Source organism: Lottia gigantea (assembly GCF_000327385.1).
Source record: "Lottia gigantea unplaced genomic scaffold LOTGIsca_59, whole genome shotgun sequence".
Lineage (NCBI taxonomy): Eukaryota > Metazoa > Mollusca > Gastropoda > Lottiidae > Lottia > Lottia gigantea.
In genome coordinates this window covers 1,263,718-1,291,056 of record NW_008710013.1, presented here as the reverse complement: position 1 = coordinate 1,291,056, position 27,339 = coordinate 1,263,718, and the positions used below count along the sequence as shown (strand labels likewise).

Sequence of the window (27,339 nt, the reverse complement as noted above, 5' to 3'; positions counted from 1 at the left end):
TGTCTCAAACAACAAATCGCTCATTTCCTCAGGAGCATATAAGAGAAATGCGAAATAAAAGATTAGAAAACAAAAAAGGCAATGGTTTTAAAAATATTGGATAAAAATGTCAATGATAATTGCACAAAGCCCTAAAACGTATTTCGGTGCGGGAGACATTCAAAAGTCATTGGGTTCTCTTCCTGGATTCCCATGGGCAAAATATCCCGGAGAAAAACATCTCCCAGGGCACAATTATACAGGTCCAGGCACTAGGTTAGATCTGCGTTTAGACGAAAATGATATTCCCAAACCAGGGGAAGAACCCGTTAATAGAGTTGACGCAGCAGCGCCCAAACACGACATACTGTACAGAAACAAAGACATAACATTCAGACACCAAGCAGACAAACAAATGATAGACGAACTCGAAAATATTCCCAATACCACTTTAAAAGAGAAATTAAAGAGGGCTCTTATCATAAAACTCTTGAAGGCAAAATTGAAATTGGGTATGGGCATAGCAGACGAGATTCACAAAGAATTTCGAAAAAACAAACATTACCTCAAAGTCAAAGTTTTTGATAAAGATGAAATTTGGTCAGCCGATTTAATCAACATGCCAGTCGAGAGAGGGTACAAGTATTGTTTGACGGTGATCGACATATACACGAGATACGCTTGGGTCTTTCCCTTGAAAAACAAATCGGGTCTGACTGTCAAACAAGCATTCGAAACCATAATGAAACAATTCGACAGACGACCCCTAAAGTTGTGGGTTGATAAAGGAAGCGAATTCTACAACAGAAATGTGAAATCTCTGGCGTTTCAAATTTACAGCACGCATAACGAAGGTAAGGCTGTAGTGATAGAAAGATTCAACAGGACTCTTAAAAGCAAATTATTCAAGAAATTCACGGAATTGAAATCTCAAAAATGGCTTAAAATATTACCAGTTGTTGTCGACGAATACAATAACAAAATACATTCGTCTATAGGTGTGACGCCAACGCAAGCCTCTAATAATCCGAATATCATAAAGTCCGTCAACACTCGAAACAACTTTGAAAACGAGATTAGCAATGTGAATATTAAACCCAAATTCAAAGTTGGAGATCGAGTTCGTATTTTTAAATATAAATCATTGTTTCAGAAAGGTTACGTCGGCTATTGGACTAACGAGATATTCATCGTTGATAAAATAAACAGCACATCACCTCCCACATATGAATTGATCGATCAAGACAAAGAACAAATCATAGGAAGGTTTTATCAAAATGAACTTCAAAAAACTGACTTTTAAAAATGAATCTCGAAAATGAAGATTTAGATGAAAGGTTAAGAAATTTAGATGTCGACAGGCATTTTCGCTCTCTTAAATTAAGATTTTTTAAATTTAAATGTAAATTTATCTTCAAAATATTATTGAATGTGTTTTATCAGAATGTTATACAAGTTTTTTCAAACACAAACTACGTATATATTTCGTCAATTGGGTCTTCAGCAATACTTACCGCCTACTTCGAAAAACACCTAAAAAAAATCAACTTAAAAAATGAATGCATTTCTCGATAAATACGGAAAAGACACGACCACGAGATGAAATTGATGAACTGAAATACAAAAAAGGTAAATTTTACGCCATCACAAACATTCATACTTCGGATCAAAAAGGAGTTCATCACTCTGCTCTACACAAAGATTCTTCGAATAACTTTTATTTCTTTGATTCTTTCGGTCTAGAACCGACAGAAGAGATAACGAAATTTACTAGCAAACCAATCAAATGTTATACGTTTCAAATTCAAATGCCAGGACAAAAGCTGTATGGACAACTGTCGCTTTGGGTTTTATATCGGTTGAGTTTGGGAGAAAAGTTTGAAGAAATTATAATAAATTTAACTCAATAAAAATGGCAAACAAGTTTGGATTAGGGTCTTTACCTCTAGAATCTAAAAATCCCATGAGTTCTACGGCGTTTATAAACAAAGCGAAACCTTTTTTCGTGGATCAAATCGGAGACACCTTACAAGGGGATATCCTTATGAACAATTTCAAAATAACTAATTTAAAGTTTCCAGGAAACGATAACGATGCCGTGAACAAGAAATATTTACTGGATCAAATAAACGCAATTCAAATAGATAAGGACCATGTTGAAAATAGAATAAATGACGTGAAAAGATACATCAGACGAAATATTAAAAATCTTGTGGACGAACCCAAACTACAACAAGAGTTAACGAGTTTGAAACGTCTTATTCAAGTGGATAAAACAAGTCAGTTGCAAAATTTAATATCTAAATTAGACGATAAGATTACGAAGGTAAAAATAGACGTCCAACGTTTAATAGACAACCCAAATGTAAACGAGGATAGATTGAAACGAAAACTAACTGCTTTGGAAAGAAAACTTGGCGAATTGCTAGCAGAACTAGACAAGACCGCGGACAAAACCGAGTTACAAAATTCGATATCCAATTTGAACGAAAAGATCGCGAAGCAAAAATCAGATGTTCAAGATATAATTAACACACTTCCCATAGACAAAGATACGTTGAAACGACAATTGACTGCTTTGGATACTAAAATCACGGACGAATTAGAAAAAGAAGTGGGTGTGATTAAAAACTTTCTTCAAAATAAATTTCGAGATAAGAACAGGTCAATCTTTTGGTATCTAGAATTCATGACGATTTTTTGAGACAAGAGAGAAAGTTGACCAAATTATAAGCTATTGTCACGGACAAATCGTATTATTTCAATCTACCATTCGAAAGTGACACTGTCTTCAATAGAAAAGACCAAATTTATAAATCAAACAAATACGGATTCAAAGCAGAAATAAAAGTAGGTTCTCTCGTATACGGAGAACCTAAAAACGTATTCGATATCGGCGAAACGCAAGCGTTTACTTTTCGAGGTAATTGTCTGATTCAAATAGAGTTTCCCATGAAGGTTAAAGTCAATAAAGTAGTCTTCAAACAAACCGGTAAGGCCGTTAAACATAGTTCATTATTCAATGATGGTAATTTGGAAGAGAATATACGTTTGATTGATAAAAGGGATCAGGAAATGGAAACGAAAAATGGTAAATATGTAGACACCTTTAAAATGGAAGTAGAAAATGATAAGGATATCATTGGAATCAAAGATTTGGATATGATATTGGAGACGGAAAATCCACCATTAACCAACATTGTCAAAATTCCACCATCACTTATAATACCCGTATACGTACCCGGACCAATAGAATCGAGCAGTCACGAGTTTTTACGAACAACAGACTTTGAATACGTAAAACTGTATTTTGTTTACGATGGAAAATACACCTTGATCAATGTTCATAAAAGTCAACAAGAAAGAGAGTTTATAGTACATTTATCGTTTGCCGAAGGTTCCGACTCCATCCATGAAGGTGGTGGTTTTATTTCTAGAGCCAAGATAAACATCGAAAAAGAAAAAAGAAAATATTCCTATCATCTTAAAGAGGACCATACGAAAAAAGAAATGTCGTTAGTACGCGTAAATGTTTTTACTTTTAATACCCGCAAATATAATAATTCTAGGCCAAACAAGCATGCTCTATACGATATTCCGTGGTTCCATTTATCGGAAATTCACTTAATTTAACGATTTAAAAAATGGAACTCGAAAGCAGACAACAATACATGATAGACAAACAAGAAAAGTTGAAAATAAAGTTGAGACAGTGCAATACATGCAGGAAAACATGGAGTAGAATCGATTCTTTTTTCAAAACAGCGAGCACAGTTCTAACGGTAGGAGTAACGGTGGCAACGGCCAAAATAAAGAAATAATCAAAAATATATACTTAAAAAAATATGAATAAAATCGAACACGATGAAACATTGATAGAAAACGCCCTATTTTCCGATGTTATCAAGGCTATCTCTGATAAATTTAAAACATTCAAAGGACAAATTAAAATAGATGGAGAGATAGTCGAGGAAGGGAATCACAGACAATACATGTCACTCCTCGGTTTCAATGCTAAAACTTTTCACAATATCTTTTCAAATATGGACAAAAAATCCGATGCTTCCGATTGGTATTTTACAGGAAAAATAATTTTAATGAAAGACAATTTCCAAGAAATCAAAAGATCGAGAGTTGGTAGAGGAGGAACTGATCTACTTAAAAAGATAAATGAATACGAAGGCGAAAATTGTTACATACCTACAGATGGTCACTGTTTTATCAAATGCGTCAATCGTGTTTTGAACAAAGATTTAACGTGTAAATTTCAAGAATACATCAACGTGTTTTCAAAAGCAAATACAAAAGGAGTGATGACTTGTGCAAGAATGAAGGAATTCAACAAGAAATTTAACACTTCGTTTCAAATTTATAATCCCAAAAACAGACATTTTCATCCCAGAGACGTTCACGATGAATTAGATTGGGTTTTTTACTTACACAACTCGCATTTCTGTCTGATTAGAAGAAGCCAAAAAAGTTTGGGAATTCAAGAAATAGAAGACAATTACGAACAGGTGTGGAAAACGTGTAGAGACGATAACGCAGTAACACAGGTTTCACCCCTCAAACTAAACGTGCTTTCAAGTATGAGTGATGATGCGTTATTCGCTTGGGATTGCGAAACGTATTCAGAAAAAAACAGTCGAAGAGCAATTCCTTATGCCTGCACTTTAATTAATTTAGAAAAACTAAGAAAAAAGTTAGAAACGATAAAAAATATCTTTCCAAATATAAATCCTACTGATAATGTTCCAGAAGAATTTTATGATAAACTAATGAATGTAGTAGAACTATTTGTAGGTACAGATTGTATAGATCAAATGTTGAAATATTTAGGTCAATATGATAGAAAGAGATTAATATTAATTTCTCACAACGGCAGTGGATTCGACAACTGGATCGTGCTTAAAAATGCAAAAAAACTAACGCATTGCCCTTTAAAAACACCCAGAGGAATTCTATCTTTTCCTTTATCTAATCCATATACAGATGGATAATACAGATTAATTATTTACAACATATTAATTTCACGTGTTCCTATCAACACGAATCCTCTAGTTTGGCTGCATGGGGAAATTCTTCCAATCTCCCCGCGAATTTGAGAAAGATTGCCGACGTAGATATCGCTAAATACACGCAAGACAACTGGGAGGAATTGAGACACGAATGGGAACCTTACGCCAAGAGAGACACTCTCTGTTTGGGAGCTTGTTTGATAAAATACAACCAAGTCACGAAAGAAGTTGTAAACCAGAATATGTCCAATAATCTAACGGCTCCATCTTTATATTTAAAGGGTTGGTATTATTTATATCATTACGACAAAGAAATGGTGGAAGAAGAATGGTATGAAACTACTAGAATGGTTGCGAAACATACCGAAAAAGAAAATATAGAAAAAGTTTATTCGCACACTAATCCTTTTATAAGAAATTTTATCAGACGATCTATTAAAGGAGGAAGAGTTTCGGCAAATAGAAAATCATTTGAAACGAACAAAATGGATGAAATTTGTAACGTATTAAAGGAATATATTTCACAAACAGAAAGTAATAACATAATTGATTTATTTAAAGAATACAGCGCAAGCACAAAAGACAAAACGGAGGTTCATTCGAGACTTAAAAAAATAGAATGTACTAAACTAATGGCATTTGATGCTAACGGTTTATACGCTTCCGCCATGTCGGATTTAGACAGTGAATATCCGAGAGCGGAAAGTGGAAGACCGTTCCTACCAGAAGAAGAAAAAGAATTTGTAAAACTCTTCAATAGACAAAAATTCAGACCTAGAACAGCTATTTTAACAGTGTGGTTTGACTATCCCAAAAACATGTTCTTCCAACCGATACCAGCTAAAGATAAAATCACTTTCACGAATAAAGGAGGTAAAAAGGAAACTGGTACTAAAATCAGGTTCAGAAATGGTTTCTGTCACGACGTTTTAACATCGGTCGATATTCAAGAAATAGTGAAAGCCGGTGGAAGAATTATTAGAATATTAGATGGTATAGTTTACGAAGAAAATTTTAAAACTCCACCCTATAGAGATTATATTTTAATTTTGAGAGATCTAAGAAATAAATATAAACGAGAAGGTAATATCGTGGGTAGTAATTGCATGAAATTATTAGGTAATTCCTTGTATGGTAAATCAATTTAGAAAGACATATTCACAACTAGACATTTATGGAATGAAGCAACTTTACAGGCCAAATTTGATTCACGTGTTAAAACCTATGAGAAAATTAATGATACTCAATATATTGTTGAAACAGAAATTGAAGAAAAAGAGATTACTACCGAAGATAGTAAATCTACACGACTAACACCTAGTCATTTAGGATCATTCGTTTTATCTCACAGTAAAAAAATAATGAACAATTTCATTCACGTCATAAATGGATTTTATAAACCCGAAATATACTATACCGACACCCATAGTTTGTACATTTCATCCAACAATTGGAAAAAACTAAACAGAGCTGGTTTGGTCTCCGAAAAAGACTATTGCAAAGGTAAAAACGATTACGGTGACGGTGGAATTATATTTGGTTTATATTTAGCACCAAAAGTCAAATACAACATCGTTTTGACTTCTGATGGTCTTTTAAAAGAAAAGAAAACGTTTAAAGGTTATTCTAATGATAAGATAAGTGTAGAAGATTATGTTCAGTTAGCAAGCGGACATGATGTGTCGAACGAATTTAATAAACCATGGGAAAAAAGTTTCACCAATGGAGTAGTTATTCCAAACGATAAACAAACTAAAGTTTTTAGAAGTTATTTGAATAATGTTAAAATAAAACCACCAAATAGTGAAGGAATTATGTATCCTTACAACAACAAAGATGAGTATAGTTTTAATGAAAACTATGAATTTGATGATTTCGATTATCTTACTATTCAAGAAGAGAATGAAGATTGTTTTAAATGAAGTTGAATGACAATTTCTTCGTTGCCAAAGTCTATGAACCTGTTTTTACCATCTTTGATTTCCAGATTTATATCTTTGATCATGAAAGAATTGACTGGTAAATAGGTCGTTTGAAACGGTTTCTCTATAATTCTGTATCCGATCGGCACCGTTAAAGTCGGTATGCTGTATATGATTTGGCGTTTGTGCTTGTTGAAAAATCCACTGTTGATCAAATTACAGTGAATGTTGATCACGTCGATGTCGTTCTCGATGTTGGCCTTGTGCGGCGCCAATGTTGATTGCGCGTATATTCGTTTATCGAACCCTAGTAACGCATTCAACGAATTTTCTACGTTGAAATCGACTTGACTGTTATTTCTCAAGATCAGTTTTATTTTGTTCAGATTCAAATTACCTTCGAATTCGATATTGTTTTTACCGTTCACGCTTCCTGCGTATTCGGATAGGTATTCGTTGATGGCTACGTATTCGTAGCTTCCCGGTAGTAAGCTTATGGTTTCGAACGTAACTCTGTTATCCGTCGATATTTTTAGTTGATTGTTTTTTTCGTTGATGTTTCTAATGGAATTGTAAACGGAGAAATACTTTAATCCCAGTTCGTACTGTTTATTGCGATCGAGTTCATACTCGTAGTCTAGAGACAATTTGATGTCTGGTTTATTCGAGGTGATAACGAACAATTGTTCTTTATTGGACATTTTTAATGACGTTTATATAATCTTTTTTAGTGATGATTTTTTTTCTCCAAAAGTCGTTTTAATATGCCATTGACTGCGTTGTATTGTCTGTCCGATCGATGACCTTCTTTCATGGCCGCTAATATTATTTCTAATCTATTAAGCAATTCTTTATTGTTGTCGGATAAAAACGTTATACCTTGTCCAGATGGGACCATATCATCGAATTCGTCTATTTCTTGTATGATTGGATAATCTTCTGCATAATCATCTACATCCTCTTCATCTTGCTCAATAACTTTTGTTATATATAAATCAACTTCTTTCAATCTTCTTGTTTCGGGTCCTGACTTTCTGATCGCATGTAGAAATTTTGAGTATGCAACTAAATCCTTGTAATCGGCAATTTCAACGTCCTCGCAATTCATTAAATCTATTAATCCTCTCGTTAATGTAAATATAAAGTCTTTTGTGTCGATTTTGAATTGTGGTGAATTTCCACTAAATCTTATTCTAAATCCATTAAACAACAAACCCTCATCATCAACGATTGGTGAAATACTCTTTGGTAAATCTGGGTCAGGGTTTGAAAAAGACGTTTTATATCATTTAATGTCTTAATACCACCATATTCAATCGGATCTTTATGGGGTGAAGGTTCTATAGCGAGTCTCTTTTTAATATCTTCTTGACTTTTTAATATGGGTTGAAATAGAGTCTGTAGATTTCCGTTAATCCGAGTTGTTGTAATCTGTTATTTTCAACTTGGGTCTTTTTTTTATTCTTAGCTTTGATATATTCTCTATTTCTTTTTAAAAAATTATTCCAATCCGTCATTTTAAAAAAAATAAAATTAACATATATCGATCATAACTCTTTCTCCCGCAGGTTTTCTAGTATTTACAAATACTTATCCATGATCATCTGGTTTTCTCCATTGAGCTTTACAAACCTTTTTAAATGTATCTCTATCCATTCCGTGATTTATAGACTGAATGATTTGAGATAAATCTTTATCATTTAATTCAAATAATAAAAAACAATTTGCATTTTTTCTAATGAACATAGAATCCATCCCGTAAAAAGATTGGGATTGGTATATGCAGTGACAGTTGTCATGTCTTCCTTTGGTGAAGAATTCTTGTTGAACAGTTTGATTTCTTTGCGCTACGCAGTCGTCAAACAATATTAAGTTCTTTCGATTGCTATCAATATTAGACAAGTCTAGATCATTAACATTTTTCGTAAGAAAAACTTTTATATCCGTTGGATTGAAAGATGGATTCTTTGATTTAATGAAGTTTTCTATGATATCTTTTATTTCCACTTCTTCGTTTTCTTCGTAATATTGAAATATGTCTTGAACATCTTTCTTTGGTAAATATTCTAAAGCTTTGAGGAATTGATAATACGATTGCTCTGGTGTTGTTGTGTAGATATACAGAGAATCGAAATCTAAAAGGTTTGGTGTTGTCAACATGTTAAAAGTTAGATGAGTTTTCCCAGAACCTGAACTACCGCAAATACACATGAGCATTGGGTTACTAGGAAATATGTCCGAATGTTTAAATTTCTTGCCCATTTTTATTTATTACATTTTCGTACCAAAAATCACCCCGTTGCCTTTATACTTTGAAAGGAAGATTCCCTCGCCCGAACGTATGTTTTTAAAAAATATGGCGTTGCCCTTGTGTTTGACCTTCATTTCTCCAGTGTCGATTTTATCTATTAATTTGATTAATCCCTCTTTAACGGTTTTCTTGGTTTCTTCGCCAAATCTTTGTCCGAATTCTTTAACCGTCCCTAATATATCTCACGAACCTCCTCGTGCTTCTCTTTCCATTGCCAAATTGTGTCTACGTGCTTCGGCGTTTGCAGCGGCTTCAGCTTTCTTATCGTTGACAGCTTTGGCTATCCCAGAAGCTCCACCAGCAGTTGCACCGGCTGCAGCTAAACCAGCAAAGATTAAAGGTAAGAAAGGTAAAAATCCACCTTTTTTAGTTTAAATCTCATCAATTCTTTCCAAGTCTATATCGTCTCTGACTTTGCAATGTTTGTATTTATCGATAATCTTTTGGGTTATATGCACTTTTTTACCGTTGTAAGTTATTAGAGTCGGCGAATTCGTTTCCATAGCTTCTATTATTTCTATAACTTAAGTTTCTGGTTTCATTTTTAAAGGGTGTTTTTTTATTCAATTCTTATCATTCTTCTATCTGATATTTTAATCAAATGTTTTGCTTCTTCCAGCAATAAACAGTAGCCGGTCACATCTCCTTGTGTTTTATCGATGTGAATATTTATGTTTACCCCTGTTTTGAAAAGATCTTCTTGATGAACTGACAGATCGAAACAAAAGATTGGATGATTGAGTGAAAAATCTGTGTATTCAAACTGAGGCGTATTTCCAAACAATTCGCACATGTTTTTATAGTTTCTGTACAATTCGTTGTAATCTTTTTTGGAAGGATCAATTGTCAAAGGTTGATTGGGATAATTATCGTTGTTCAATCTGACTTGAACTTTGCGAATGATGGGATCTTGAGTATGGTTCAATGCCACTCTGAAAATGTTGTGAGAGTCTGGCAAGTTTTTGAAACCGACCATTAGATATCTCGCTGGTTTGACGGTGTTGGTGATTGGCCACGTGGTGGATTCTCCCGTTAAAGTCATGCTACCTACCGTGTTACGACGAAGAAAAGCAATTTCGATGTCTTTGGTTAAAGAGTTGAATATTCTCGTTTCCACTTCTACGGAAGGAGTGATCACCGGTATGTAAAGTTGGATATTCGTTATTTCCAATTTAGCGTCAGAGTTGTTTTCACCAAAGAATATCTTGTTGTCGTTGATTTCTCTTTGCAAATGAATTTTATACGGTAAACCTATGGAAACCTTTCTGTGTTCCAAGAGACCAAATAAAGGATACAACTTCCAATTAACGTAATTACCCCATCTGTTGTTCTCGACAATGTTGTTGTATTGAAGCGCTCGTTTTTCAAATCCGTGATTTACTCCGCGAGTCACTCTTTCCAGTGTGTTTCTAGCAACTACCCTTATCCTGGCAAGGTTTGCGTCATTTGCTACAGTTCTGACCGGTTCTTTTAAAACTTCTCCGTCACCGACATCGGAAATCCATCCCGAAACTGAATCGTAGTTTTTGGGATACAGAACCGTTTTCAACATTGTGTCAAACTCGCCGGGGTGTTTTATGGTCTCTATCGGATTTGAACCAGCTTCCAAAACCATTTCGCTGAATAATGACGGAAAGAAGTTGTTTTCTAAAGTCGTGTTGGTTTGTGGAATTCGATTCTGAGTGGCGTCTTTGATTTTGAAATCGCATCGGAAATGGGCATCGGAAAGCAGCAACCAATTGGACAACGAATTAATTTCAAAGGTAACTCTTCCTCCGTCGTTTATTTGGGTCTTTGTCCCTACCGATGGTGAGATGATTACGTAATCCTCTTTCTTCTTGTTGAACGAATATTGAATCGGATCATACAATTGAAAGATTGGATCCAATCTGTAATTTTTGCTTGCCATTTTTATCCAATGATTTTAAACCCTTTTCCTTGTTTTTCTAGGGCTTGTCGTTCTAGTCTCTTGTTTCTTAGTTCTCTTATTAGCTGCAGTTCTTTAAGTTCGTCAGATTTTTTCACTGCATCGCTAATATTTACTCCTGCTTTTGCCACAGATCCAAGAGCTTGTGCTTCTGAGGAAATGAGCGATTTGTTGTTTGAGACAAAATTGGCCACTTTGGGATGAGAGATGTTAGCGCAGAGAAGAAACCGTCTCCTTCGAATTTTTTTTTTTCGTGTTTTAAAATTAGAGACATTTTTAATGCGCTTATTTTATACTGTATTATTTTTTAGTGATTCTTGTCTGTGGTTTTGGGTAATTTATAATACAGTTTGGAGGAATCTGTTATGATATATTTTTTTTAACAGTTTGGGAAGTCTGTTATAATACATTTTTAACAGTTTGGGGAAGTCTGTTATAATACATTTTTAACAGTTGTGTCTGTTTTCGGATATGACGCATTGAAAAAGCTGCGCATGCGCAGAAGTGAAATGCGTCATTTCCGAAAAGAAATATACCTGACATCTCAAAAACCGGATCAAACTGGATGCGCTATATCAGAAAACTCATATACTACTAGTGGAGGACTCATTTAGGCAATGCCCACTAGCTTGCTCTCTGATCTCAGCTATACAGTAGTATTTATTATCGTCCTGACGATACTTTGTCTTGTATCTATTCTTATGTCTCAAAGACAAAAATGCCGTTGGGTGATTTATCAGAATCATTAAAGACACGAACGTCTCTTTGGTCATCTGTGGTAATATAAAAAAAGAACGATTTCCCAAAGAAAAACAAGCACTTTCCCGACACAAGAGTTTACAAACAAAGTTTCAAGTAGCCTACAAACCTGGGCACATCTTTGTGTGTTGCAGCTCTGAATGGTTGTTGCGCTGAAGGAACCGGGGCAGCCCCTGCCACCATTGGACTGGTGGATTGGTGCAGGTCCAGGATTTAATCACATTCTTAGTTCCTCCTCCACAAGACTTGTTGCAGCTTCCTAATTTTGTTTTCCAAGTTGTCCAATTTCCATGAACTGAATGAAATTATAAAATGACACGAATAAAGAGTTTTACGTCTTGTTTTGCACTCAGAAATTACTTGAAAAAATGATGATTACTCAATAAAAGATTGAGGTTGCATGCTACTTATTCTTATAAATTAAGTGCTCGAACCCCGCCTATTACTCGAATTGCTTATCAATTTATTTTCCAAAATTGAATCCTGTTTGGACGAGTGGATAATACTAGCGATTAAAATACAAATACAATTTCAAACTTAATACAATATAAATCAAAATACGAATAAAATTCCTAACTTGCCATAAGGTTTATAGCATGTTTAACTTCTATATCTGAAATATATGACAGTAAATTATTTTAGTCTAATATATAGAGTTGTGTAGGCCTATTAGTTAAATCTATTTCGTGTTGACGTCACATTAAGAAATGCGACAGCTGTATCACTTCTGACCAGGATATTTTTTCCAGTACAGAGATCTAGAAGTTCAGCGATCTATAGTAGGCGAGCTTCATCCTATCATTAAGTTGGGGTTGTATTTTTTAGTTCAGCATGCTTCTCCCCTTACCTCCTCCGCTTTCTGTCCACAAACCTTTGAATAATTCAAAATAGCCAACTGACCAGTATCTTACACATCGACCCCAGCCAAAGAAACGTGTATCGATCACTCTTAGAGCAGACATACGAACATCTAAAAGACACATGGAAACGAAATTCATAGTTGGGAGTTGAATAAAGCACAGTAGCACCAACAGTGGTAGAGATAAACTTGCATTCAGTCCCATTTGATCATTGTTGTTAACAGTTTGTGATAACGCAACCAATTTGCTTGAAATATTATTCTTTCTTGATGTATTTTCAAAAACTTCCGTTATTCAAGTATGTTATGAGATTATCTTGTAAATCAAACTATTTTCGACATAATAAATCACTATGTGTAATCGTGTAAACTTTCCAATTTCGTTTGAAAATGAACAGATGCAAATCCCCATTGACAATTGAAATACAGAAAGAGAGAACATTTTGATAATTTTTGTAACAAATAATAAAAAAAAACAGAAACTTACGACGCAGCTTGAATTTGTTCAAATTGGAAAACCACCAAAGCCAACACCGATAACACCATAAATCCCTTCATTTTAAGAGTAAAAAGTCAGAATCAGCTCTGGGCTCTCGAGACCTAGATCACCTCTTCAATAGGCTACACTTCTCGGTTTAATATTTCGATTAAAAATAGATTTAAACTTTACAAACCCTTTTTGTAACAGCCCCAAATTATTACTTATTTTTCTCCACCAATGGTTCATGGTGCTTCACCCCTTCTCTTCCATGGTTCAATTTAGATTGCTGAAATTCGATAAGCAGTTTATCACACCTAAATTCAGTTTTAAGTTCCTTAAGATTATGGAGACCGCCGAAAGGTTCCAGATTTGGCAGAACATTTTCACAATTTGTTTTGATTAGCAGGTCGTTGTGAATAGGGAAATAATGGATCACAGCAGGGCCATTTTGACACTCAAAATGCAATGCGATGCCGCTTCTCCTGTGCTGAATACATATAGCCTACACAACTGTATTCCGTGATACAAGAAATGCAGCTATGGAGTCAAGATATAAAACGAAGATCGGAAAAGCTTGACATTGTGTAAATGGTAATAGCTTGACATTGTGAAGATGGTAATAGCATGACATTACATGAAGATCGTGATAGCATGAAATTGAGAAGGTCGCAAAAGCTTGAAATTGTGAAGATGGTAATAGCTTGATGTTGTGAAAGTCACAATAGTTTGACATTGTCAAGATGGTAATAGCTTGATGTTGTGAAAATCGCAATAGCTTGACATTGTGAAGATGGTAATAGCATGACATTATGAAGATCGTGATAGTGAAGATGGTAATAGCTTGATGTTGTGAAAGTCACAATAGTTTGACATTGTCAAGATGGTAATAGCTTGATGTTGTGAAAATCGCAATAGCTTGACATTGTGAAGATGGTAATAGCTTGACATTGTGAAGATGGTAATAGCTTGACATTGGTAATAGCTTGACATTGTGAAGATGGTAATAGCTTGACATTGTGAAGATGGTAATAGCTTGACATTGTGAAGATAGCAATAGCTTGACATTGTGAACATTGTAATAGATTCTGAAGGTCGTAATAGCTTGACATTGTGAAGGTCTAATCATGATGAGAAATGAAGGGAAATAATGAAGAGAAATGAGAAAGGGTTGTGCAAAGCATTTGCGAAATTCTAAAGTGCCTCTCTTCGGAAGGTTTTCAAAGCCTTGCTAAAGCTTGCCGATTACCGTGGACCATTCTCAAGCAATGGACGTGTTGAGGTGGAAACAATAAGCATTAAAACATATAAAAAATTAAGCTAACAAGATAGATGTAGTATGTACGTGTATGTATGTAAACTTAATGCTGTTTTTTTTTTCTCTGAAGGAGCGTTCAAAAGATCATCCCTTTGTGGATTCGTGATTTTCTCAAAAATCGAATCCAGTATGTCAAAGTCAACGAATCCATATCCACCACTGCTGTCACAAATACAGGGGTCCCACAGGGTTGTGTCATGTCGCCAGTACTATTTATTCTATACACAATTGACAACCAAGAGGGAGCAGAGGAGGCATGTATAGTATACATGTAGAGAACCTAACTTGTTAATGATATCCTTGTAAAGTCATTGTCAAGAAGGTGTTTCTTGAAATATGAGTATTAAACTATTTAATGAAAAGAAAACCCAACATAAAAGAAATAATATTGAAATTCATGAGAATTATGCCCTTCGTCCCACCTGTGCCTAAATGAACGAATGTCTAAAAGGAGTGCGTCTAAAGTGCTATATATTTGTACCCAAATTAGAGTGAACCAGTTTTTGTAGTATACGAAACAATGCACTTATCGTTATAGATATTTGTCACGCTTGAAATGAAATTTTTGCTGGTTTATCCGAAATTTTCCCACAAATTTCACCTGTATTTTTCGTTGTTTTCGAGTTGCTGCTCGAAAAGATAATATTTGGGGGAGTAGGGTAGGTGGGCAGCTGCCGGAAAAAAGAAGTTTGTCTCACGAATCCCTAATTAACCCGTAATGAGCTAAGTACCTAGGGAATGCAGACGAATTTTCTGACAAATCACCGCGATAGAACAAATTTGTCTTTTTTCTATTATTCAGTCTGTACTGCGAAGGACGTTTACTTATAATTATATGCAACAGCTGCTGGAGAATTTTGTTATTGCATTTATCATCTCCAGCAACAGGAAAGATGATTTTTCAATTCCTTTTTGCAGAATTATAATGAATTAATTAAAATCAGTTTTAACTTCTCATATCCCCTTCCAAATAGAATTAGCTGTTATATTAAAATACAATATAGCTTCACGTCATTTGGTGACGTAAATAAACACATAGAGCCTGAATTTAGCTGGACCGAGTGGATTTGAGGTCAGTGAGAATGATCTTGATAGAAAATAAATGAACAATAAATACAAGTATTGCCTTGCATCTATACGATTGTCTCAAAGAAACAAATGCCACCGGGACTCCAGAATGTTGTAGCTAAAGACACGACTCTGTGATCATCATCTGTCCAGGAAAAAAGTTTACAAACATACTTACGACCTACAAACCTGAGCATCTCCGTGTTGTTGGTTGTTGGGCTGAAGGAACTGGAGCAGCACCTGTCGCTATTGGACGGTCGTGGATTAGTACAGATCCTAGATTTAAAGGGATACTACGTCTTAGAATACACTCGTCCTGTGGCTAATATTTGTGTTTAATAGTGACCATTGGTTAAATAAGTATGCATCCCACACTTTATCAAGTTTGAAAAATCGACAATAAAACTATAATCAAAATTTTAAAAAGTGAGCAAGCGACAAGTCAGTTTGAGAAAAAAAAGAGTCTGGGTAATCAAAGCTAAAACAGGAAACAATCATCTTCCGGTGTATACAAACATACTTTGCCAATGATTAATATTCGTTGAAAATTGCGTCAGTGGTGGAGTATTCATTCCAAATTATATGAATTGCTTTTTGGCAGAGTTGCTTAATCTTCTATACGAGGCATTATTATTCCGTCTTCAAAATATGTCTGACAATGTCGAGGTCAATTCAAGGGTAGAGGTCAAGGACGCGGGAAACTTCACCTGAGAGTTACTTCCCCTTGACAATTACACCGGATTTCCCAGGCTCACGATTTGAAAATCGCTTAATGGATGTATTAAGCGTTTTAAAATTAATTACTTGATTTTGTGGATATATCGGATTATAGAGGGATTTTGATGTATAGTTAGGACACCACTGATGGATATATACTGTCATTGGCCAAATTTGAGCAAAATTAAGACGCAGTATCCCTTTAAACACAATCCTTCTCCTCCTCCACATGACTTGCAGCAGCTTCCAAGGTGTCCATGAACTGAATGAAATTATCAAATGACACGAATACAGAGTTTTACGTTCTGTCTAGTTCTAAAATCTTTTGAAAAAATAACGATTACTCAATAAAAGATTGAGGAGGCAGGAACCCCACATGATGCTCGAATTCCACCAAAAATTGATTGTCCAAAAATAAAAAAAAGTTGGCCGATCACTTCTTGCTAATAATTTTTTTTCAAAATCAAGATCAGCAATCAAGATTAAACTTAAAATACGACTACAATTTCAAACTTACCACAAGGTTTATAGCACTGTTTATATACGAACTGAAAACTATTTTGTGTTAATGTTACATTGAGAAATATACGACAGCTGTATGACTGTTGTCCAGGATGTTCCTTCATGTACAGGGATCTAGAAGCTCAGCGATTCTCGTAGACGAGCTATATCCTATCATGAAGTTGAAGGGGTTTTAACACATTCGTAGACTTCAGCGTTGGATCATGTCTGTATACTTCTATCTCTTTTCTGAAAATAAAATGGATTTCGATCAATATAATAGGAAATAAAAAAAAACATCGTTAGAATTGCGAATGGTTTTGGCCTACCTGCATCCATATTTATATTGGGGCCAGCGAAAGGTGGACTGTTAGTTCCGACAGTTAGACAGTTCGTCCTGTTAAGCTTAAGCTTTTAATATTCATGAAAATCAAAGGGGATTTGCCGCCAAAATGGCTTATACATATTAATGAATGAAATAACCTAAACGTCTTACAAACATGTTCAATTCCATCAAGATATCTATATACAGTCAACAAACAAATCTATTTCTATGGGATAAGAAGGTTTGGTTGGGCTCAGGTTGTAGGCAACCTGTGGAAGAGAGAAATAACACAGTCAAGTAACCTAATTTCGTGGAAACCTATTATTCGTGGATTTCCGGAAAAGATTAATTATTTACATATGCGACTTCGCATGACCTCCGCATTTGTTTGTTTTGGTAAACATGGGTTATCTGTACAATGCCAGCTAGTATAATGAATCCAGTAGTTTCAAGCAAGGTAAAATGTATTAATGTATACTTTGACAAATACAAAATGGCGGATTTCAGTTATTACCAAACGACTATTTTTTATCGGCCGAATTTCCTTATAATCCCAAGCGGTAATCGGAATTCCAGGTGTCGTCTGCTAGAATGTAGTCCAATGAATGAAGTCACGTGATCAACTAGCGGATTCCGTGTCAGCAGAAAATTTCTATGGAACACAAAGTGGGCCATATTATTATGTTGTGTCAGTGACTTTTAGCAATAAATCACGCTACGTATCTTATTTTGTCAGTCACAATTTGTTTTTAAAATCATAATTCTTTGAAGGAATTGTCACTAGTTATAATGAATTGATATTAAAGATAAATACTAAGAGAAGTTAATTATACCACTGGGTATCAATACAACGTGTTTTTCTCGACTTATTTATAGATCAAACATTGTACACGAAAATAGCTGACGCATTCTACCGCCGTTGCCGAGTTGCTTGCTCATAAAATATGGGTCAAAGTGAAGGATTCATAAAGAAAATCGAAACAAACCAATTTTAATTATTTTGTAGGATATCTGAGGAAACATTTAAGACCTAAAAAAAAAATTCGTTTGTTTAACTTTGACGAAATTAGGTGTTGAATCCTTATATGCACGAAAATAGGTTACACCACTGTAATTATTATTAATTAATGTTATTTTATCAATAACCTGCGCTCTCATGTATGGCCATGCCTTCATTCATATTATACATCAATGACATTCTAGTTATTTGTAGTCTCTTAATTACTGAGTAACTTCCCTTCGATTTAAGTTTATTTTGATATTCATGCGCTTCCAACTAAGTTCTAACAAAATATGTGTCCGAATTTGATTCAGCGCGTTGGAAAGTACTATTACAATTTTCAAGCCATATTATTTTCTATTTCTTTCCCATATTAATTATCATGTGAAAAAAACTTTAGATTGTGTTATTTTTCTGAAGTCAATATCTTCCTCTTTACAACCGGAAGTGGTAATGGGTTTTGTTATGAAATTATCAAAATGGACTATGGTTAGCCGTTTGGCTGCTTTAATTATTGCCCAAAATGCTGTAAGTATTCAGATATATATGTGTTTTTCATACGTCTTGAAATCTTTTTCCTTGGTCATTATGTAATTTGGAAAAATTTCACAAAATGCCTTTCTTTGGTCTTCACTTCCATTTTGATGGGCTTTATTTATAATATTACACCTTGAAACTTAGAGTAATGTAAATAGTTAATAAATTTAGACACAGCAGAAGGGAATATCAATTACTGGTCAAAATTTTTAAACCAGTGATTGTTGTTCATTAAAGCTGTGACTGTCTGTAGATCTGAATGTCAGTCAGAACGGTAACAAACCAAAAGCAGTAACAAATCTTAATAGTCAAAACGGTTACAGATTACTGATAATGAACATCGTAATACATTGCTGTTTTTTAATCGGAGGGTTTAAAGTTAAGACAAGTTGATCTAGTCTACAGGCCCTTTGGAAGAAAAGTTGGAATGTGATTTTGAAAGAATAGGCTTTTATCTATACCATTTTGATCCTAACTCAGATGAAAAGAATTTCTAATTTTAGTATCTTCAACTCCTCCAATGCCATAAGCTGAATATGTTAACAGTTTCATCCAAATTGTCTTGTTACCATTTTGCAGATTTGTTACCCTTTGACCAATTTTGTATTACCGATTTGGTTAATCTGTGATTGTTTCAACTATTCAACTTGTTTCCGTTTTTCGAGTCTTTAAAGCGAAGTTTACATAGTTAAAGCCTGAATCTTAAAAATGTGATCCTAGTCTAAAAAAAGGTAAAAGTGATCCTAGTCTGAAAAATGGTGTGAGTCTGTTATATGTATGAAAAATGGTCCAAATTGACAAAATCTTAGTCTTTAAAAAGTGGCCAGAGTGTTACGAAAACTCTGAGTGTGTATTTTTGGTCATGTAAGCTTATTCAAAGATGTTAGTAATTGTGTAAATAATTATTTCTTATCTTTCAACTAATTCAAGTAGTTGTTCATCATTTTTTATCCATGAATGAAATATTATAAGACAACATGTCAAATGAAAGTAATTGATATTGAAAGGGTTTAAAACGTGCTGGTTTATTTTTGCAAGTTAACCAAACGAAAGGCAAAATGAGTAGCAAATTGAATAATTTTCTTCCTCTAGTTTGGAATTATGTGTTATGAAAGAAAGGGACCAAAGAAGCACCTCGCAGGATGCACGGTTTTCCACAAAAATGGTACATTTTTCTCTGGCCCACTTCCAGATGATAATTTATAAAAATTTTATACCAGTACCAGTATTATGATTTAGTATGGCACAACTGATACTATATTATTGTTGTTGAAATTAAGATGATTTTTGTTGTTTTAGGATTTCTTCATGTGTATAATGTATTCTTATTCTGCTCTATTTCTTTTTAAGGTAGCTGGTCACAAAGGGCAGAAGGAATGAAGAAAAGAAAGAAAGTTTTTATTCATTCCTTTTTAAATAAACCTTTTTAAACATTTTATCAACGTTTTAACTTGCCTTCTGCTGATTATTGCCTTTGTTTTTATTGAATTCTAAATGTAAGTCTCTTTCTTAAAACTATCTTATTGTCTCTAGAGTAAAATTCTCTTCATGTTGTGTTGATGAGAGCACAGCAAGCAGCTTATTCTTGTTGAATTGTTTCCAAATATAAGATTTCAAGGTCTCAAAAAGACCTAACAATGCTTTAGATATGCACAAACCTTGGTTCTCAATCATTTATGTAGCAAAGTTTTTGTTTAACTAATTGAAATAATCAGGTTGTAATTGGAAAATACTAAAGTGATCAAAATAAAAAATCTCTAAGTCATATGTCTGGATCTATACCTCAGCCTGTTGTAAATATTACTGCTCATATCAGTATACCTGGGTTCCACTTGAATTGTTTTATAGTAATTAAATTAATTTGATGTACAGATTTCATCAAAATTTAATATTGCAGAGTTTTATCATGGGAGAAAAGATGTTACCAATTGGTGTTTTCTGGGATATAGAAAATTTAAATGTGCCCAGGTATAAATCAGCTTTTAATGTTGTACAGAGAATAAGAGAGAGATTTTTTGCTGGGTATCGTGAAGCCGAGTTTATGTGTGTATGTGATATTAATAAAGAAAGTAAAGATGTGATAGCTGAACTCAACTCTGCTTCTGTAAGTTTCTTTCTAAACAATTCTTGATTACAAGACTTGAATTATAAATAGGTACCGCATAACCACTCAACATAATAACTTATTTATTTTCCATTAGACATTTGCATAGTCAACCATATCATATGATTGCTGTTTTTCACAAAAATTATAAATGTTTCTGATAAGGTAATATGATGAATATGTGAACTTGGCAAGAGCAATATTGACTGACTGGAGTAAAAATAGACATGACTAACTAAAAGCAACAGAAATTTATCTAATAAGTTCGAGGAACTCAAGCTTAGACTAGTCTAGTTATTTGTGTTGAAAAAGGTTTAGTTTAGTTTCTTGTTTTTAATCTTTACGCAGCTATTTTTTACTGTTATATTCAGGTAAATGTAGTGCATATAGATGCAATGGGCAAAAATGCAGCAGATGACAAAATAAGACATAGCTTGCGTAGATTTTCTGACACCCATCCCCCACATACACGAATAATTCTTATTTCTGGTAAGTTGTTGTTTTTAAATTCATTATTTAAGTTAATTATGGTTAATAGTATGTATTAATTAAAGAGAATATTGTCCAATTTAATTACACGAAGTTATCTAGTGAATTGTAACCATGTGTTTTGAAAAAAACTTTAAACAGCCTCTTAGTGTTAAATGACCTAGCCAAAATGAGTTAATGAATGAATGATATTTTTCTTCTTTGTTTGTTGTCCTATAATTCCTATAAGTCTCCTACACGTACTAAGTAATAACCTTTATTATATATAACTTCATATTAAAGGGGCAAGTATGCAAAATTTTTATAATCAAAATTTTTTTACCTAAAATTTTTTAACACCTACCAGAAAGCGAACTTAAAACATTTACATAAATCGTTAAGTTTTTCCAAATTTTGACCCACAAAAAGTTATGATGCCCCTTTAAGTTATCATACTAATACACATTAGCATTTTTTTTCAACAACTATCATTTCAGGTGATTTTAATTTCATTTCTGATATATCGGACTTGAGACACCGTAAAAATTATTATACTATTTTACTTCATGGAAGACTAACAAATGAGTCACTAAGTAGTTGTGCTAACGAATCTCATGTTTATGATGAACTTATTGAAACCATACCATACAGAACACCTTCAAGGGTAAATTTTTTATGATGTAATTTTTTTTAGATTTTTTGCAAGCATGCTTTATAAAAGTGAAGTGTTTGTCAATTTCATAAAAACAGAAATTATGACTAGTTCTTATCAATATATATTTATTTATATCAGCATTGCAAAGTTATTTTTTATATGCCCATGTGAAATGAGAAGTGTATATTGGCATCACCCATGTCATCTGTCCTTTTAAAAAACAATAAAATCATTAAATATTTATATTTGATATGAGTTAGTGCCCTTTTTTTTTCAAACTGGATTCAATTTTTAGCTGGTAAATTTTGCACAATTATTGACAGATATATATGGATCTTAATGAAATTTTCATAATGAAGCAAGAAGGAACCCTATAGAAATAATAAAATATCCAAATATATTATTAGTTACAGTCCTTGTTTTTTGAAAACCGTTTGTTTTCTATAGCTTATAAGCACTGAAGAGGACGAAATTCTTTACAGATTTGGATGAATTTATAAGTTATCCCTTAAGGAAGATTTGAAATTTAAAATCAAATATTTTCCATCAGTTATAACTTTGCTCTGAGATAAATATTTTGAAATGAACTTAAAGTACAGTCCACTTTAATTCTTCAGATAGTCTATTGTTGTCACACTATTTTTGATGAAGTTTTACTGATTTTTTTTATGTAAATTGGAATATCAGCTTCAAGATAGTCATTGATTAAAAAATGAAAATTGGCATATTGTTATATTGAATTGTGTTTATAAAGAGTAGTTACCAGTCAAAACTAATTCCTTTTGAATTCCTGTTGAATTCTTTCAGATTTTGAATGTGATCTTACATATTTTTGTATTTTAATTATTAACTTGAATTCAAATTGAAGATTATCAGGACAATTGTGTAGCTAATATTTGAATTCTGTAAGAAATAATGATTTGATAAATGATAAAAAATTTGATTTACCTTATGTGGCCAAGAAATAAAGATAAAGAAAAGTTAATTTCGAACATTCAAAGATACTTATCATTTATGTATTAATATTTGAGGGTCCTGAAAAGCATGCAGAGTTAGAGATTCATGGATTTTGGAAAGATTCATCTCAAAAGCAAATTCATGCTAGATTAAAACAGTTGTCCAATAATTGTGGTGGACGTGTCATGTCTGTCACTCAAAATTATGCTGTACTCAGATTTGCCAACAAAGAAAGTTCTTTACGGTAAGTAATATCTTTTACAAGAAGGCAAGAAGTTTATGCAAGTATATATTCTACACTTCAGAACATATATTTATATATAATTGATATTATCTATCTTCGTAATTTTTAAAAGGTATTAACATGCCTATCCTGGTAAATCTGTCTTTACAAATTCCTCAGGCATGAATTTCAGATGTGATTTCATCACAGTTAAGGCCAGACATAAAATAAAATTAAAATTTTGGAGCTTTTTCACCATGACAAAAAGAAAATTTAGCATAACTTATTAGATGCCATGCAAAACTGAATCATTTGTGAGTTCATCAAGACATTACCAGATATTCTATAATGTCCTTGTGTCCCACACTATAGCACAATACAGATCAGGAATATGACAAAAATCTGAAACATAATGTATTATTTTGATATTTTCATTACACTGAAACATAAATCAGAAATAGGCAAATAAGCCTTCAAAAAATCAACTCGTTTAGTAATAATCTTTTCATCACTGAAGTTTATAAGTAATTTCATATATAAACTTGAACAATTGATTCTGAAACCATAGTATCAGAAAATTTAGTGCAATTAGATATAAGTTTAGATATTGACTGAACATTTTTTGTAAACATATACAACATTTTGTAAACCTGAAGTCACATGTTTGCTAAATGATCATGAACAAAACAGTTCAGTGTAGTGAGTAATGTTGAGTGAACAGTTGATTATTTTATACACAAACTTGGTTTATGTCAAAACATGTTCACTACACCACATGAAATGCATGTGCTGTATGAATCAAAGGTCATTGAGGGGTGTGGTTACATATTACTTTTTCTCATTGACTGTAAACACCTATTGTGATTGGTTCAAATATTTACAGCTATGTAATTTGATTGGATATTAGAAATTCTAACACTGATTGATGTGACTGAACTGTTTTTAGCACACCCTTAATTTAAAGGCAGGGAATTTGTGAATGAAAATGTTAGGAGTTTGTGAATTGAAGAGCTGTCACTCTATCATCACGACAGCTAGTTTAATCTCCAACAAAAATTGTTTTCTTCAATTTCTAGAGCTAAAAAAAGAATGGATGGGGAAAAAGTTTTTGGATTTAAGATTACAGCTTCATTTCCTGGAGAAGAAGTCCTTACTTCAAGGAGTGGTAAGTCAGCCATTTTGCCTTGAATTCAATATCAATGTTAGAGTAATGATATATTATTCACTGATTTCATGCAAAAGAATTTGTATCTGTTTCTTGTGTGAATGATTTTAAATGGAAAAAAAAAACCAAATCTTAGACATCGCCTATTATTCAAGTATCTGCATCAATTGTAATGTCATTTTCTGACAAAAATTTAATTTTTTTGTCTCTAGACCAATAATCTGAATAAATTTTTAAACTGTATGCCCATTGTTTTGGAATGTATAAAAATATTAGGTCAGACAAGTTGACTCTTAATATGAGAGCGCAGCGAAGCTCTCTTTAATGGTAACACATACATATACATCAATTCGCTTCAGAAAATTTATGCCCCACAGGTAGTCAAAAAAAAGTATCATTTTTTGTATCAACTTAATAACCCTTACGTTTTATTTTTATTTTTTTCTGCATATTCTATGCGTCATAAGGAATAAAATGACAGCTTTGACCTAATTTTCCAAGACTTTCTCCCAAGCAATGATGGCGGCTTTGTTGACATCATACGTCACGTTATAATGACGTCATCGTTATATATGATTACTTTCACACCTTTTAGAAATTTCTCTAAATACCTTATAAAAGATTGTCTACAGATCTTATATTCATACCTTCACATATATGATTAGAAGACAAAGTAGTTTGCATTACATACAGATAAGGTTGAATTTCGTTTATTTAATTATTATTAATTAATGTTATTTTATCAATAACCTGCGCTCTCATTCAAGGCCATGCCTTCATTCATATTAAAACTACATATTTTAGAGACAGACCTCCAAGTATTGTATGAGCAAAGAAAAAGTTTTTTGAAATTTTTCAATTAATTGCTTCACAAATGGAAAATGAATCATGTAAGCTAACCGATGCTTCAGGAATACCATTGCAGTGCTAAAAGCTAATGAAATTCATGTCTTTTGATTGGCTGAAATTTTCAATGACAATAAGTCTTATATAATGTGGCGACCATCTTCTAAATAGCTCCACGCTTGAATATTTTAATTTAAATAAGAGACAATAAATAGTGGTTTATTCTTTTGAAATAAGGTGGTATGGAGCTGACCTCATAACATAAGCAAATTCTTAGTTTTTGGGGAAAAAAACGTCAAGGAAGAAAATTCAAGATATATTCATAGATGGTCTTCTGACTCTGCCGACGGCAGCGCGAGATAGGATATTTCGGTCTAGGTTATCCTTAAAGTCACTAAATTGCTAGTCTAACATGAAGTCACTGGATGACAATTGTAAGTTCATGACCTTGTTCAATGCCAAAAACATTATAAAATATACTTGAAAATATTTTTAAAGTAAACTATTTATATCTGAATTTACTTGATGATAAAACTAACTTTGTTTTAAAAGGGTAAATTAAACACTGAGAGTACTAATTGCTAGGTTTTTTGAAATTTTTCAATTAAAGGCTTTATAGCCGAAAAATCAATGGTGTAAGCTGATCAATGCTACAGAAATACCATTGCGTTGCTAAAAATGTACATGTATCCACATTTCAATAATTCTAGTTTCACATTTTTTTTTACTGCGTATGGATAAATGGTGCTGGTGAAATAGCGAAAAAGAATCTGAACAGGTTCATGGCAAAATATCCACTTTGTTTGAATTACTATTTGAAATATGCACACAAATATCTCTATTCATATATGTGTGATTTTTTAGTATAGTATATCTTCAACATGTCATTTTGGAAACCTATAGCCAGTAATCAACCAGACAAGGTTCTGTAATATTCTCATTCTTAAAGAGACTAAATGAGGAGGTTTTATCTTGTTATCTGTTTACATTATAGTGTTCATGTAATATTTTTCTTTTCAGATTTTGGTAATTTTAAAAAGCCTTCAACACCCCGGAAATTCAAATCAAATAAAGATTTTTTTGAATACAGTTGTCAATTAGATAACCAAGAAAACAGTGGAAGACAATCTTGTCAGAATACAGCTGATGCCAAGGGTAACACAAGTGTACCTATTGATATCCCTGGCACTGGACATCAAAGACTAAACGATTCGAGTCAACCAGATTATGATACTTTTTCTGTGACCCAGAATGATTATTTTGAGACACCAGAATTTAACGGCCCATTGCTGACTGAGAAGAAATGTAACAGAAGTCTTTTGATGATCCAACAACAGAATTATCAAGAGAAACAGAGTGAAATGTCATATCGTGACTATTATAATAGAGACTACAGACCCTGCAGTGCTCCTACCCGTAATTCACCTTCTTACATTCATCCTAACATGGGAGGTTCACCTAATTCATACTATAGATCTAGTCCAACAAATCGTTATTCAGCTTTCTCACCCACTAATCATAATACATATCAAAATTATAATAATTCAAATTATTATGGATCTTCACCCAATCGTCTTGCAGCTAATACATTTCAACCAATCAACAGTAGCTATATGCCTAATGGGAGTGGTTGTATGCCCAATGGTAATGGCTATATGGTTAATGGTTATTTGTCAGGTGGTTGTGGATCACCTGGTGAATATAATACAGATGGCCCAGTGGAGTTAGTTGTATCTAATTTAGATTATAATATTAGTGCTAAAGAATGGAGAAAAATTCTCTTTACTACATTCCACCCTCAAGTAAAGGTAAGATCTTGATTTGGTTACTGCATAACACACCTGCAGTACTCAATATTTACATTATCATACTTCAATACAAAATATGCACTGAATTATGCTTGTTTTCTACTACAGATGATCTAGCCAATTTAATTACACATTTTAAGACCTGTTTTAATAAAACGATCCAGTTTTTGTGGATGCTTCAAAAATTGATGACAAAATTAGCAATTAAGCACTATTCACTATTTTAGATGTTTTCAATAAACAGCCACATTTTGTGCAGATAATCGTTATCGGTATCATTTTGTCTTGTCAAGTGTGTTTGAAATTGTCCAACTGTGTGTAATATATCATTGATATTATGTTGTAGGTATTAAGTGTTCATATTAAAACACAGCCTGACAATACATGTATTGGT

General features: G+C 33.3%; 5 protein-coding genes across 5 annotated transcripts; 3 read left to right on the top strand and 2 right to left on the bottom strand.

Annotated features, from left to right (window-relative positions):
* Positions 1–1,891: 1,891 nt before the first annotated feature.
* LOTGIDRAFT_166606 (hypothetical protein) lies at positions 1,892–3,612 on the top strand (the record flags this gene model as incomplete). The annotated part of the gene is made up of 2 exons (XM_009063670.1): positions 1,892–2,643; positions 2,778–3,612. The coding sequence occupies 2 exons, from the start codon at positions 1,892–1,894 to the stop codon at positions 3,610–3,612; spliced, it is 1,587 nt and encodes a 528-aa protein (XP_009061918.1).
* A 410-nt stretch (positions 3,613–4,022) lies between these two features.
* LOTGIDRAFT_166605 (hypothetical protein) lies at positions 4,023–6,919 on the top strand (the record flags this gene model as incomplete). The annotated part of the gene is made up of 3 exons (XM_009063669.1): positions 4,023–4,778; positions 4,985–6,080; positions 6,261–6,919. 3 exons carry the CDS (start codon positions 4,023–4,025, stop codon positions 6,917–6,919), a joined length of 2,511 nt encoding a protein of 836 aa, XP_009061917.1.
* Positions 6,920–8,509: 1,590 nt separating this feature from the next.
* On the bottom strand, positions 8,510–9,181 carry LOTGIDRAFT_166604 (hypothetical protein; the record flags this gene model as incomplete). The annotated part of the gene is made up of 1 exon (XM_009063668.1): positions 8,510–9,181. One exon carries the CDS (start codon positions 9,179–9,181, stop codon positions 8,510–8,512), a length of 672 nt encoding a protein of 223 aa, XP_009061916.1.
* A 231-nt stretch (positions 9,182–9,412) lies between these two features.
* LOTGIDRAFT_166603 (hypothetical protein) lies at positions 9,413–11,139 on the bottom strand (the record flags this gene model as incomplete). Its single annotated transcript, XM_009063667.1, has 2 exons — positions 9,413–9,549; positions 10,278–11,139. The coding sequence occupies 2 exons, from the start codon at positions 11,137–11,139 to the stop codon at positions 9,413–9,415; spliced, it is 999 nt and encodes a 332-aa protein (XP_009061915.1).
* A 9,486-nt stretch (positions 11,140–20,625) lies between these two features.
* LOTGIDRAFT_127834 (hypothetical protein) lies at positions 20,626–24,314 on the top strand (the record flags this gene model as incomplete). The annotated part of the gene is made up of 5 exons (XM_009063666.1): positions 20,626–20,823; positions 21,195–21,312; positions 21,789–21,955; positions 22,978–23,147; positions 24,203–24,314. 5 exons carry the CDS (start codon positions 20,626–20,628, stop codon positions 24,312–24,314), a joined length of 765 nt encoding a protein of 254 aa, XP_009061914.1.
* Between the last annotated feature and the right edge of the window lie 3,025 nt (positions 24,315–27,339).